The following is a 12,633-nucleotide window of genomic DNA, read 5'->3' on the forward strand; positions in this document are numbered from 1 at the left end:
CCCTTCCAACCCTTTTATTTTTTTATAAGTTCTGTTATAGGTACACATGTTTAACTTGCTAAATTTCTATTGGAACACACTGATTTATACAGATAATATGAAATTATCATACTTACACATTGGATTGTATAGACTTGGATTGTTTTGTCTTAATATTATTTGATAATGTATAAACAAGTTCAAAATTTATGGTCTTTGTGAAATGACATCATAGCCATAGATGGTCAGCCATTAGAGCAAGTAACACCTTTCCTTACCTGGGGTTGTTTTCTCTGAGCCTGAATCTTGGCTCCCTCATCATCCAAGGAGCTCAGTTAGAGAAAGGGCAGGAGTGAAAGTGGTGCTTAAATGAAAACCTCACAGCTCTCCAGCTTCCTCAGCCCCAATTATTAAAGTATCTGAGGCCCAGTTTTCCCCCATGTTCTTACATCAATCTGATGTTTGGGGCTTCAGAGAGAAACCACCAGCAGAACCAACCCAATCTCAGCCTCTGAGGAGGATCTTGGGGTGGACAAAAGGACTCCGGCTGCTGCCCTCAGAGCTGATTTGGGAATTTACACAATTTTTGCTTTGTCTAAATTCAGAAAATATGGGCATTGGCATAAAATTTAATCTATGGAAACTGACAGACTCTGAAAATTGTGGCTATTGGAACAGACAAAACTTCAGTTAAAGACCAAACTTGGATTATGCAACTGACAAATCTTATTAGGCTTTGAGGTCTGCCTGTTTCTTGTATAACTGGAGAAAGAAGTTAAAAAATTTCCTCCAGAAAGAATCTGGGATAGAGAAGCAAAAAAAGATGCAGCAATCCTGGAAAATTATAATAGGCCCTTTATTGGAATAGAATACTCCAGTTGGCATTTGCACGTGTTAATCTAATTGTGATCAACTGTAGGGGTGATACAGTAATATGATTTACATTTTTTTTGTGTTTTTTAATTTGCTTATTATTTTCCATTATTATGATACAATCTTGCTAATATTCTGTCTTTAATATTTTAAACTATGTCTGATTAACAAACTATTGTAATACATTCATGAGAACCAGGTTGGATTTATTAAAATCTAATATTTTGGACTTGATCTGATCCCAAATGTAACACAGCATTCTTCATTGCTTTTTTAGATCAGTCATAAAATTGTTTCAGAGGCTCTGAGTGATAAAAGTCAATTTCCCTTTTTCCACCGGATTAATCCTAAAGAAGGATTCCAGTACCCAGCAATTGTCCCCCTGCTCCTCCATTTCAGATGGACCCTGATTGGCCTCTTTGCTTCAGACACAGAGAAGGGAGAGAATTTCATGAGGATTTTTCCTCCTATGCTTGTCAGGAATGGAATTTGTGTAGTTATATCACAACTGTTCTCAATAACTGGATATACAGCATCCCTCAGGGATTCCCTCTCTAAGTGGAGACAAGTCAACGTCTTTGTTCACTTCATAGAAAATGTTTCCATTTGGAAGAGAATCCTTTCTGTCCATGAAACATTTATTCTTCTGCCAGGACCCATTGAAGGGAAAGTCTGGATCATCACAAATTTTTTTCGGTATAAAATGAACAACCATAGACTTCTCAAATACATCCATAGTATTTGGAACTTTGGTTATCTGCCAAAAAAAAGGCCAAAAGATTCTGCCTTTGAACCCCATTTCTTTGTGGAAGAAAAGTTTCAAAATCTTTATTTCCACTGTTCTCTTTCAAAGAACTTCTTTTCTGTCAAAGGCCGAAGAAGATGCACCCAGAAAGCCCCACTGGAGACCCAGGAGAAAAGGAACAGAAAAAGGATCACAAATCACTACCATGATTACTGTTTTATGAAGACTCTGGCCCAGGCCTTGAATGCCGCTTATTCCTCCAGATCGAGGAGGAGGAGAAGGAAGGAGGGAAAAAAGACTTTGGGGTCTCCAAGGCTGCAGCCATGGCAGGTATGGGGGTCCCAATATGGATCCATTAATCTGAGATCCTTTGGAGGAGGAATCCAGAGGAGAAGGAGGGGAACCATCCCAATTGATCTGGCCAATTCAATTACTCAGGGAATAATGGTTCCAAAGAGTAGATACCATGGCATTTTAGCATTAAACTCTGCTCATTTGAAAATGCTGTGTTCTTTCTTAAATGAATTCCTGTATTTGTGGGTTTGTGATGAGCATGGTGGAATTTCCCCTTTGTTCCGTCCCCACCGCAGGTGGGTCTGTGTGCAGCTCAACAGGCAGCTAAACCCCCCTCTTCTCCTCCAGTGAAAGGGAGCCTGGGGTGGATCTGGGCACGGAGAAACTGAGGAAATGCAAAAAGTGGAAATATAAATATAAATAGGAGATAGGCAGCATTAACTATCAGCCAACAAAGAAGCCCTCCGTCCCTCACACGGAGCATCGCTAGACGGAGGGCTCTGAATGACCATGTGTCTCGGTCAAACCGGCTGCCTTCAAGGGGACCTGGTCCTTGAGTTGGGGTCTCCCCAAACCACAATGTTCACTTCCTGAGATTCTTATGGCTGCATTTGCCTTCTTTCCATGAACATCTCCCTGCTGACTCAGATTCTGTTTCCAGTTAACTACGATTTTGAGATCATTTCCACAAACATAGATATCAAGTTTGGTATCCCTCATCTTTCTTCCAGTCCCTCATTCATGTTCTTATATGAGACTCTATTGTTAGTCAAGTCCTAGTTGCTAAAACTCAGATATTTTTCTATTGCTTTTTACTCATGTACCCTTCTCTGTGTCCTAATCATAAATATTGTTTCTGGAAACTTGATATTCCTCTTATTAAATTTTATTTTATTCAAAAAGGTAAAATATAAGCTTCAAAAAATAAAACTATCACAAAGACAAAACAAAACTAGACAAAATATTTTTTTTAAATGTGCATTAAAAACAGACAAAAACTTGCATATTGTCCCCCCAGTTGAATAAAATACAGCAATAATAATTTCTCCCTCTTGCAAAATAGGTCCACAATTATAAACTATACATCTATTTGCAACTACTTTGACCTGTCATCTATCTGATGTATATAAAAAATGAAGTTAACAGACAATCCAACAATAAAATTAAATTTAAAAACTTCAAAATGGTCTGTTATCTGCTATTGTATTTAACTCACAGAAAATTTACAGGAGCTTCTTATCTACCACAGACCACCACAATCATTATGTCTGATCCATCATGAATATGTTCATGATTCAATATCTTTGTGTGATTCTTAATAATAATGCATTTCCTTAAAATTTTAATTAGGATCTTTTCCAACAACTGCTTTCCATTTCCCAAAGTCACAGGACCTCCTGTAAATTGAAACAACTCTCAAGACTTGTTTTCCAGTTAAATATGACAAGTCTATTCCCCAATTTCTCTCAATCTTCTTGAAAGAATCCATTTCTTCAGTCATCCGTTCTGCCCACTTTGAGTCTTCAGGGTCCATGGCCTCTCCAGCCATCTCCAAGCAGCCTGCCTTCAAACCAGACTCCTTCTTCAGGGATGCCAGAAGCAAATTCAGTTCCAGTCCATCCATTCAATCCATTCGATTCAACAATTGTAGCTTGCTTCTGATTATCGTCTTTAAGTTGATTTAAAACCATTGTTATTTTATCAAACTTTTTAAATGAAGTTTCAAAAAAGGCTTGTAAATGGAAAGACTTTATATTCTTTAAATCAGATCAAATTAGCTTATTCTAAGATCATATTAATTACCGTATTAATGACAACATAGAAAAATTGATGAGCAATGGTAAATTGTTATCCATCACCTTCAGGTTTCCTAGGAAAGATTGAAAAGGGTTAAAAATTATTTGAGTATCATTTTGAAGACAGTTTTTATCCACTTATTATCCACCCCTCAGGTTTCTAATCACATCACAAAATTGTTTGTGAGTCCTTTACTGAAATACATTGATACCACCAGAGTTCCCATAATCTATTTAGAAAGTGTAATGATGTGTGAGAATGACTTTTGGGATGAGGGGAAGAGAGGCTGCCTCGGGAAGGATCAGAGAAGAGGGGAGAATCCTGCAGCTGCATAATGGGAGAGAAAGAAACTCAGAAAGGATCCTGGCTAACTTTTCAGGCTGAGAAAAGAGTTGGTGGGAGATTTGTTCTTTCAGATCTGCAACATTTTGTTAATGTTGCATTACAATTAATTAGAATTAGCACATCTGGAGGTGTTTTCCATCAGGATGACCAGGGAGAAGATTAGCCTGACAACTTTCTTCTTGATCAACCCATGCTTTCTGGGAATCAACCTCTTGTTTTCAAAGAGTTTATGAATAATCTTTTTTTTTCTCTGTTTATTTTATTTGTCAATTGCTCTAGAATGTTCCTTATAATTGAAAAAGTATAATTATGTACTTTTTCTATATTTTGTCAGTAAATGGTTGACAATTTTTTCTCAAACTTTCTTGTTCACTTATGAAGATGATGACAGTATTTGTATTCTAATTAAGCATATTTGGAGATTAGACAATTATGGAAGAAAGATTCAATGTGGGATAAAAAACAAAATTCTCTGTTTTTCAAATTCCTGGATGTTCCCATTCTAGTTTCATCCCTTTCTGGATAAGAATGAATTTTGGAATATTTCCCGCTTTGAAATGTACTTGGACCGAAATGGAGAGATAACAGCAGATCTGGGCATTTGGGGCTTCTTGGTTCTCCCCAAGGAGGATGCCAGGAAAGAGACTCTGGCGAATTTTGAAAGACAGAGACTTTCTATCGACCAAGATGCTCTTTCACGGCTAAAGTTGCTCAATAAGGTGGGAGAAATTTTGGTGTCTTTTCTCTGTTTTCCAAAGCCTGAGGTCCCATTTCAAGTGGGCAAAGCCTGGAGTCTCCAGGGTGGTTGGCCTCCCATGCCAGGTGGTGTCATCTAATGGAAGCTCTTCAAGAGACGGGACTTAAGTGGAGTGGCTTTGCCATGTTTTATGGAAACCTTTCGAGATCTTACTGGTCAGAGGTTTCTTTCTTCATCACAGTTTAATTTCATATTAAAAAAACTAATAGAATAAAATTTTCTAAATCTTTTACAGTAAACTTTAGTATCAGTTTTAATAAGAATATATCATGATTTTTAAATCTTTTTTCAATTCCATCCCTTTAGACTACATTAAATAGAAAAGTCCTTTATTGCAGTGGTAAATGCCAGAAGCAAAGGAGAGGAACTAAAGAAAATACCTTCCAGGGTGTCATATCCCTAAAATTGATACTGCCATTCAATCAGAGGAGGGGGGAAACTTGGATTCGATTTACTAGCATTGCCTGTGCCAACAGATATTTTACAACCTATATCCTGGCACCAAAGAGCCCTGAGATTCTCTTAACGTGGAGGAATGTTTATGATAGCCATGTGGGTTGTTTCACTTTAAAGGATAATGGTGTGAATGCATGTTTGTTCGGATTCTCAAAGGAAATAGTAAAGAAAACATCTTCACACTTGTGTATTGGCTAAAATCTGCATTCTGACTTAAAGGGAGGGGCCTCTACCACTTTAATCCTACTGCTTTGCTTAAGGGCATTCAGATCGTTCTTTAGCTGAATGGTTTTCACTTCTGCTTAATATAAGAATCCTTTTGAACAACCACGTTTCAAGAGTTCTCATTTTCTTGAGTTAGAAGGAGAGGCAATCCTTACACAGGGTCACATCTCCTACATCTGTTTGGAAGGAGTCAGAGATTTCATATTTACCTCAGTGAAGCCCAGAATCTACTTGTCTAATGTCCATTTCTCTCCCCATTTTCCATGGACAGAGAGTCCTGACATCTTTTCTTTGACGTTCCTTTTCTTCTGCTCAGTCCCTGCCTCAGTCCGAATGTGTGGAAAGTTGTCATCCTGGATTTGTCAAGAGGGCTCGAGAAGGAAAGCCAGTTTGCTGCTATGACTGCGTTCCTTGTCCGGAGCGGACCTTCTCCACTCAGGAAGGTGGGTCACACAGGGGGAAATGGGAGGCTTTGCGGAACTGGATTCATCCAGAAAAGGAGTGAAATGCTCCCGGTTCGGACCGGATCACCTGATCCGGTAGCAATGAAGGCGGGTGGTTCGGAGAACCGTTAGCAAAAATCCCTGCTCCCCCCCCCCACATGCCCAGCTTACCTGTACAATCATCAGAGGCTTTTTTTTTTTTTTACTTTTAAAAGCATTTTTTCTACAATCTCTTCCACAAAGAGGTTGTAAAAAAATGCTTTCAAAAGTCTCTGACGATTAGGCAACTCAGCTGGGATCATCAGAGCTTGGATCGTCAGAGGCGATCTTTTTTCTTTTAAATGCCTCTGACGATCCCAGCTGAGTTGCCTAATCGTCAGAGACTTTTGAAAGCATTTTTTTACAACCTCTTCAGAGGTTATAGAAAAAATGGTTTTAAAAGTAAAAAAAAAAAGAATTGGCCATGCCCACCCAGTCACATTACCCCCAAGCCACGCCCACAGAACCAGTAGTAACAAATTTTAGATTTCTCCACTGATCCAGAACCTTTTCATGAAAGTGGAAGTTAAAAGATATATTTAAGATCACCTGTATTTTTTTATTTTTAACCTGCACAATTTCTTATCTAAAAGGAATTAAATCAAGAAGACTTGGAAGGAGGGGCTGGGAAGAGATGGGAGGAGGGGGTGGCAGACTGGGCAAGCTTTACTAACAGCAGAGGAAACATCTTTTCTGCTTTTTAGTTTGGATATGTGTTGCTAAGTTTACCTTTCTAGGAACATCTGAGATCTTTGAAACTAGATGAATTGTTTCAGGTCCACCTTCTGAAAGACCTTTCAATCCACTGTATATTGGATCCTCCCCTTGAGGATCACGGAGAAGGTGTCACTGGTCCATTATTTGGTGCTGTGGATAGTTATGGGGGGAACTCATTACACAAATATTCTGCCAGTCATGTAGATCGATCGATCAATCAATCAATCAATCAATCAATCAATCAGAATAGATTAGAAGTAACTTTGGAGGTCTTCTAGTCTAGCCCCCTGTTCAAGCAGGAGACCCTAGACCAGTTCAGACAAGTGACTGTCCAGTCTCTTCTTAAAAACCTCCAATGTTGAAGCACCCACAATTTCTGGAGGCCAGCTGTTCCACTGGCTAATTCCTCTCACTGATAGGAAGTTTCTCCTTAATTCCAGGTTTCTTCCAGATGTTACAAGATATTGTAGGTATCCTCCAAGTCCAGGATATTAACTGCCATGAGGCAGGACTCAGGATGTTTGCCTAAAAATATTATATGATTCATTATTTACCTCTAATAATGTAGGTAACAATGAAGATTCTATGCATTACACAGGAAATAATTAACATCCTAGGACTTCCCTTAACTTCATATTCCTAGCTACATTTTTTAATTAAAAAAAAAATCCTTCTTCTGCTCTTTTTAATGAAATAGTTAGGAAATACTTCTTGGAAAATGTCTGTGGTATCAGTTGTTATCCAAAGAAGGTTTTTCTTGCAAGAGAAAAGGACAGAATATTAAAGATATATTGCTTTTTTGCTTTCTCAGATACGGAAAAATGCACCAAGTGCCCAGATGATAAATACCCAAATGAGGCCAGAGTCCAATGTATCCCCAAAGTCATAACCTTCCTGTCTTATGAAGAACTTCTGGGCATCATCCTGGTCTCTTTTGCCCTACTCTTCTTCCTAACCACAGGCCTTGTTTTAATCATCTTCATTCAATACTTAGAAACTCCCATTGTCAAAGCCAACAACCGGGACCTCTCCTACATCCTCCTGGTCTCCCTCCTGCTTTGCTTCTTGTCTCCTTCTCTCTTCATTGGTCAACCAAGGAAAGCTACCTGCCTTCTCCGACAAACGGTTTTCAGCATCATCTTCTCAGTTGCCGTTTCTTCTCTCTTGGCCAAAACCATCACGGTGGTGCTGGCTTTCCTGGCCACAAAACCAGGAAATCGAGTGAAGAGATGGTTGGGGAAGAGCTTGGCCAACTCCATCATCCTTTCTTGTTCTGCTGTCCAAATTATCATCTGCTCCATCTGGCTGGGAGTTTCTCCCCCCTTCCCTGACTCTGACCTCCACTCCCAGCCTGGAGAGATCATCCTGCAATGCAACGAAGGGGCCGTTGTCATGTTCTACGTCACCCTCAGCTACATGGGCTTCCTGGCTGCCATCTGCTTCACGGTGGCTTTCCTGGCCAGGAACCTGCCTGGGGCCTTCAACGAAGCCAAGCTGATCACCTTCAGCATGCTGGTCTTCTGCAGTGTCTGGGTGACTTTTGTGCCCACCTACCTGAGCACCAAAGGGAAATCCATGGTGGCTGTGCAGGTCTTCTCCATCCTGGCCTCCAGTGCTGGTCTGCTGGGCTGCATCTTCATCCCCAAGTGCTACATTATCCTTCTGAGGCCAGACCTCAACACAAAGGAGCATCTTGCGGGCAGAACAAATGTAAAAACATGAGATCTAACACTATTGTGATATTGGAAGAATTGATTAAAGTTTATTTTTTGAAAGGAGATATTCTTTCCATTTATATAGTATGCAGGAATCAAAGAAAATTATATGTATATGTTTCAAATTTAGAAATGTTTGAATTCTTCACAAAGGATGAGCCAGAAGAAATGTGTAAATGTGAGACTGAGGAATTTCAACTTTTAACATTTTCCACAGTCCAAACATAGTAAATGGTCCAAGCTCTTCTCCCTGCATGAGTGGGCCAACTATTTTTCTTGAAATAAATAAAGGGTGTTTGGAAGTTTGTGAGGAAACAAATTTCTTGGAGAAATGGAAGCATGTTAGAAAGACAGAAATATAGAAGGAATGTATGGAGCAACGTTGATGCCCTCATTTCTCAGTACATTTCACACAAACTGCTCTGGCAACGCAACTGAGACATTTCTTTTTGTTTACACAATAACTCTTTCTTGAGGGTAGCAACAATACAAGGCTGGGAAGGTAACTTGAGTCTCCCTAATTCTGAATATTCATGCTCACATCATCTATTAAATAAAATATGCATATGTATGATTGTCATTTTCTCCTCCTTTCCTGGAATGTATAAATATGATTGCATCCTTTTGTCTGTAAGATTTCCTCTCACTATTTTCTGGGGAGAATTCCTCCAGTGGACACTGAATAAATAATAACTGCAGTGAGCCTGGATTATTGGTTTTTTTGGGTCCTCTTTTTCTGCCCACAGAAATTGTTGTTCGAAGTGGGATTGACAATCTTCCATCTGCCACCAGGGACAACAGATGGGGCAGCCCTACAGGATGAGTGTTGTGAGATTGATCCCATTACCCTTCCCACTGCCACATAAAGGCACCGTTTAGGAGCTTCTGTCAGACCACAGTCTGTGTCCAAGTGTCTCTTGTGGCTGGAAAGGTTTGTGGTCCCTTCCGTCCCAATTTCTCAGCCTGCCTGGCCCGGCTGTGAGCTCAGCCGAGTGATGTCCAGGAACTGAGGGGGAATTTGGCTTTGCAGAGTGTGTGGGACCCTCTGTTGAAGAATGGAGGCTGACCCAGAGGTTCTGTGCAAACTCCCTTTTTCCTGTTGTCTGAATGGAGGAATTCAGATGATCCTAGGCAGGGAGGGAAGTGGATGATGAGGCTCCAGCAGACTCTGATTGGGGAAGGAATCTTTCCCAAAGAAACAGAGAAACCTGCTGTGTCCCAGGGCTGGGAGGGGGTCCAATGCCCCCACTGCAGTGGTGGGTAGCTACCGGTTCTCCCCAGTTCGCAAGAACTGGTAGTGGAAATTTTGAGTAGTTCAGAGAACCGGTAAATACCACCTCTTCCTGGCCCCACCCCCAATCTATTCACTGCCTCTCGACTCCCAGCTGATCGGCTAGAAGGAAAAAATCAGGGTTCACTTGAGAAAGAAGGGGAAAAAAATCAAGACGCCGTCGCTTTAAATTGACAAGCCAAGAAGCAACTGCTGGAGGGAAGTTTTTGCTTACAGAAGCAAAGTGACATTCAGAAGTTCGTTTCTGGGTCAGCTGAACAACAAACTGGAAGGCAGCTGGCGGGTGGCTATTCAGAGCCTTGGCTTGTGACGTCAGAGGCTCCTCCTGAGCTCATTGGCTGGAGCTCACCATGGCAACCTCCAGCATCCTTGGGGAGTCTGGACCACATAATGGAGGCTCTGCTCAACATCCCTGGAAAGTGGCTGGATTGGGTGGCAGCAATGGGGGCATCGCAGGGCCTCCCTCGCCTGGGCTCCTCAGGAGGGAGAGACCCTCCCCTTTAAGGCAGAATTAAGGGGGGGAGATGAGTGAAATGGGGTTCAACCAAACACGACAGACGTGCTGATACCTGCCGTGTCTGCAGCCTCCATACCTGTCACCAAACTCCTCATCCACCATCTCGAAGGTCCTTGTCTCAGGAAAGGGGCTGGGGCCGGGCGGCTGGGGGGCAGCGATATCAACTAGGGAAAAAATTGGCTTCGGGATGTCCCAGTTGGAGAGGCATTGAGACCCCAAAGCTGGAAACTGACCTGGGGAAATTAACCTAAAAAGGGATTCCGTTGACCAGATGTAGTTATTTCCCAAACAGACTCAGCCTGGTGATTGACTTATTTATATATTTTCATTTTAATTGCTTAGATTTTTATCCACCTTTATTGTTTCTCTAAATAGCTCAAGGCATGAACATACTGAAGATGCCTTCGCCCTCACAACAAGCTTGTGAGGTAGGCTACGGCTGAGAGGGAGGGACTGGCCCAAGGTGACCCTCCAGGCTTTCGTGCCTTGGATGGGACTGGTAAGTACTTGGAAGGGGGCTCTTTCCTAATCCGAATGGTCACCTCCCCCTTTCCCTGTGATCAGAAGCCCCCTAGCAGTGCCAGAGATGGCCGAATTGATCGATCGCTGATTCTGACTCCTTTGGAGAGTTTCGATAGATGAGATGCCTCGAATTGGAGCCAGAATCAAGTGGGAAGTCAGGACAGTTTGAAGGGAGACCAGTTGTGATGGATTGTGTCAGTGTTTCTCAAACTGAGCCCCTTGAAGGCATCTGTGGACTTAAGGCCGGTTAGCAAAATGTCCCCTGAACTGAGAGAGGAAGTGACTGTGTCTCTCCATTTTTCAAACAGGTCAGCACCAGGGAAGAAAAGGTCCTTTAGGGAAGATCCTTGGGGTATCTCTCAGAGAGCAGTGATGGCCTCCATCTCCAGGTTAACCAGCTGAGAGATTCCCTTGACTTTCAGATCCAGGAATTCAAGAAAGACAAACAACAGATGGAAGAGCAGCACAGTTGTCTCAAGCAGACATTGGATCAACTTCAGACCACAACAGAAGACCTGCAGAAAACTCTGCTGGAGAACAAAGGGAGGTTGGACCATGCCAACATGATGATCCACCAGTTAGAGCTAGAGAACAAATCTTTGGTAAACACACTGAAGAACTCCAGAAAGAAATGTCTGAGGTTACTAGTCAAGTGGCCTTCCTCAGACTTGAGAAGGCTGCCTTAGAACTTCTGAGAAACTCCTCAAAGAGGTCTGGAACCTTCTTAAGGACTTAAGAAGCACCTCTAGAGTCTTCAGCATGAACTGGCTGAGAGGGACCAAAGTTCCACTTTGTGGAGAAAAGCCACTCCAGCCAACTGAAGCAAAAAATCATCCCTCTTCAGAATGTGAGGGGAAATGAGAAGAAGCACCTCAACAATCGGCATCAGCAGCAGACCTCTGTTTACCAGGCCACAATGGAAGACCAGCAGAAAACTCTGGAGGACAACAGAGAAGGAGTGAACCAGGTCAGAATGGCCATCCAAGAATCAGAGCTGCAGGACAGGCATTTGGAGAAAGTCAGAGAAGATCTCCACAGAGAGGTCACCAGCCAAGTGGGCTTCTTCAGAAGTGATGTTGGCACTCCTGAGTGACCAGCACATGGCAGAACTTTGCTGACACTCTCTCCCCATAGCTGGAATGGAGGAATGGGGGCCTTTTACCCATTTGAGAAAGAAAAGAGACTCTTCCCCTCCCTTCCCTTGACTTGCCACCCAGTGTGCCAGGGGAGTCATGAGAGCCCCACCCTTACCAGGGGGAGCCCCTCCCTTAACCCCACCTTAGCAGTCACTGCAGGACTAGCAGCTGAGCTGAAAGCCTCCCAGCCACCCAGCATCAGGGCCTGGAGCTTCTCACTCACCCTGCCTACTGACCCAGCTACTGCTGGGCACGTCTTGGCTGCGGCATGCCCCAGGCAGGGTGAGTGAGAAGCGCCCCACCGGCCAGCCACTGAAGCTCCACCACTGCAAGAGAGAAGGAGAGAGAGAGAGAGAGAGATCCGATCCAACCTTGGAGGGCTGGTGGTGATGTTCTCTCTCTCTCTCTCTCTCTCTCTCTCTCTCTCTCTCTCTCTCTCTCTCTCTCTCTCTCTCTCTCTCTCTCTCTCTCACACACACACACACACACACACACACACACACACACACACACACACACACACACACACTGGTCCCTCACCCCCCATCCCCCCATGGCAGCGACATCCCTTCACTAACCTGCTTTCCAGCTCCGTTCTCCGCTGAGCATGCGGGGCAAGAAGTCTGTGGGACTCTGGTAAAAAAACCCACCATAATTGAGACCTTCCAACTTTTCATGCAAAAAAAAAAAAAAAAAATCTCGCAAAGTTTGAAGGTCTCAACTATTTCTTTTACTGGAGTCCGAGACTTCTGTCCTTTCCCTGCATGTGCAGCGGAGAACGG

At 42.6% G+C, this 12,633-nt stretch overlaps 1 protein-coding gene across 1 annotated transcript; it reads left to right on the forward strand.

Moving 5' to 3' along the window:
- The first annotated feature begins 4,590 nt into the window (after positions 1–4,590).
- Positions 4,591–8,525, forward strand: LOC139326237 (vomeronasal type-2 receptor 26-like). Its single transcript, XM_070956393.1, has 3 exons — positions 4,591–4,752; positions 5,788–5,914; positions 7,482–8,525. The coding sequence occupies exons 1-3, from the start codon at positions 4,591–4,593 to the stop codon at positions 8,390–8,392; spliced, it is 1,200 nt and encodes a 399-aa protein (XP_070812494.1). The 3' UTR covers positions 8,393–8,525.
- Positions 8,526–12,633: the final 4,108 nt, after the last annotated feature.

The sequence above is a fragment of the Pituophis catenifer genome, unplaced genomic scaffold (assembly GCF_029215685.1).
Source record: "Pituophis catenifer annectens isolate HBS135680 unplaced genomic scaffold, rPitCat1.0.hap2 SCAF_19, whole genome shotgun sequence".
Lineage (NCBI taxonomy): Eukaryota > Metazoa > Chordata > Lepidosauria > Squamata > Colubridae > Pituophis > Pituophis catenifer.

Coding starts and splice junctions, on each gene's coding strand:
- LOC139326237 (XM_070956393.1), top strand. CDS start 4,591: ATGTACTTGGACCGAAATGGAGAGATAACAGCAGATCTGGGCATTTGG. Junction 4,753..5,787: donor GGCTAAAGTTGCTCAATAAG/GTGGGAGAAATT, acceptor TCTTCTGCTCAG/TCCCTGCCTCAGTCCGAATG. Junction 5,915..7,481: donor GACCTTCTCCACTCAGGAAG/GTGGGTCACACA, acceptor TTGCTTTCTCAG/ATACGGAAAAATGCACCAAG.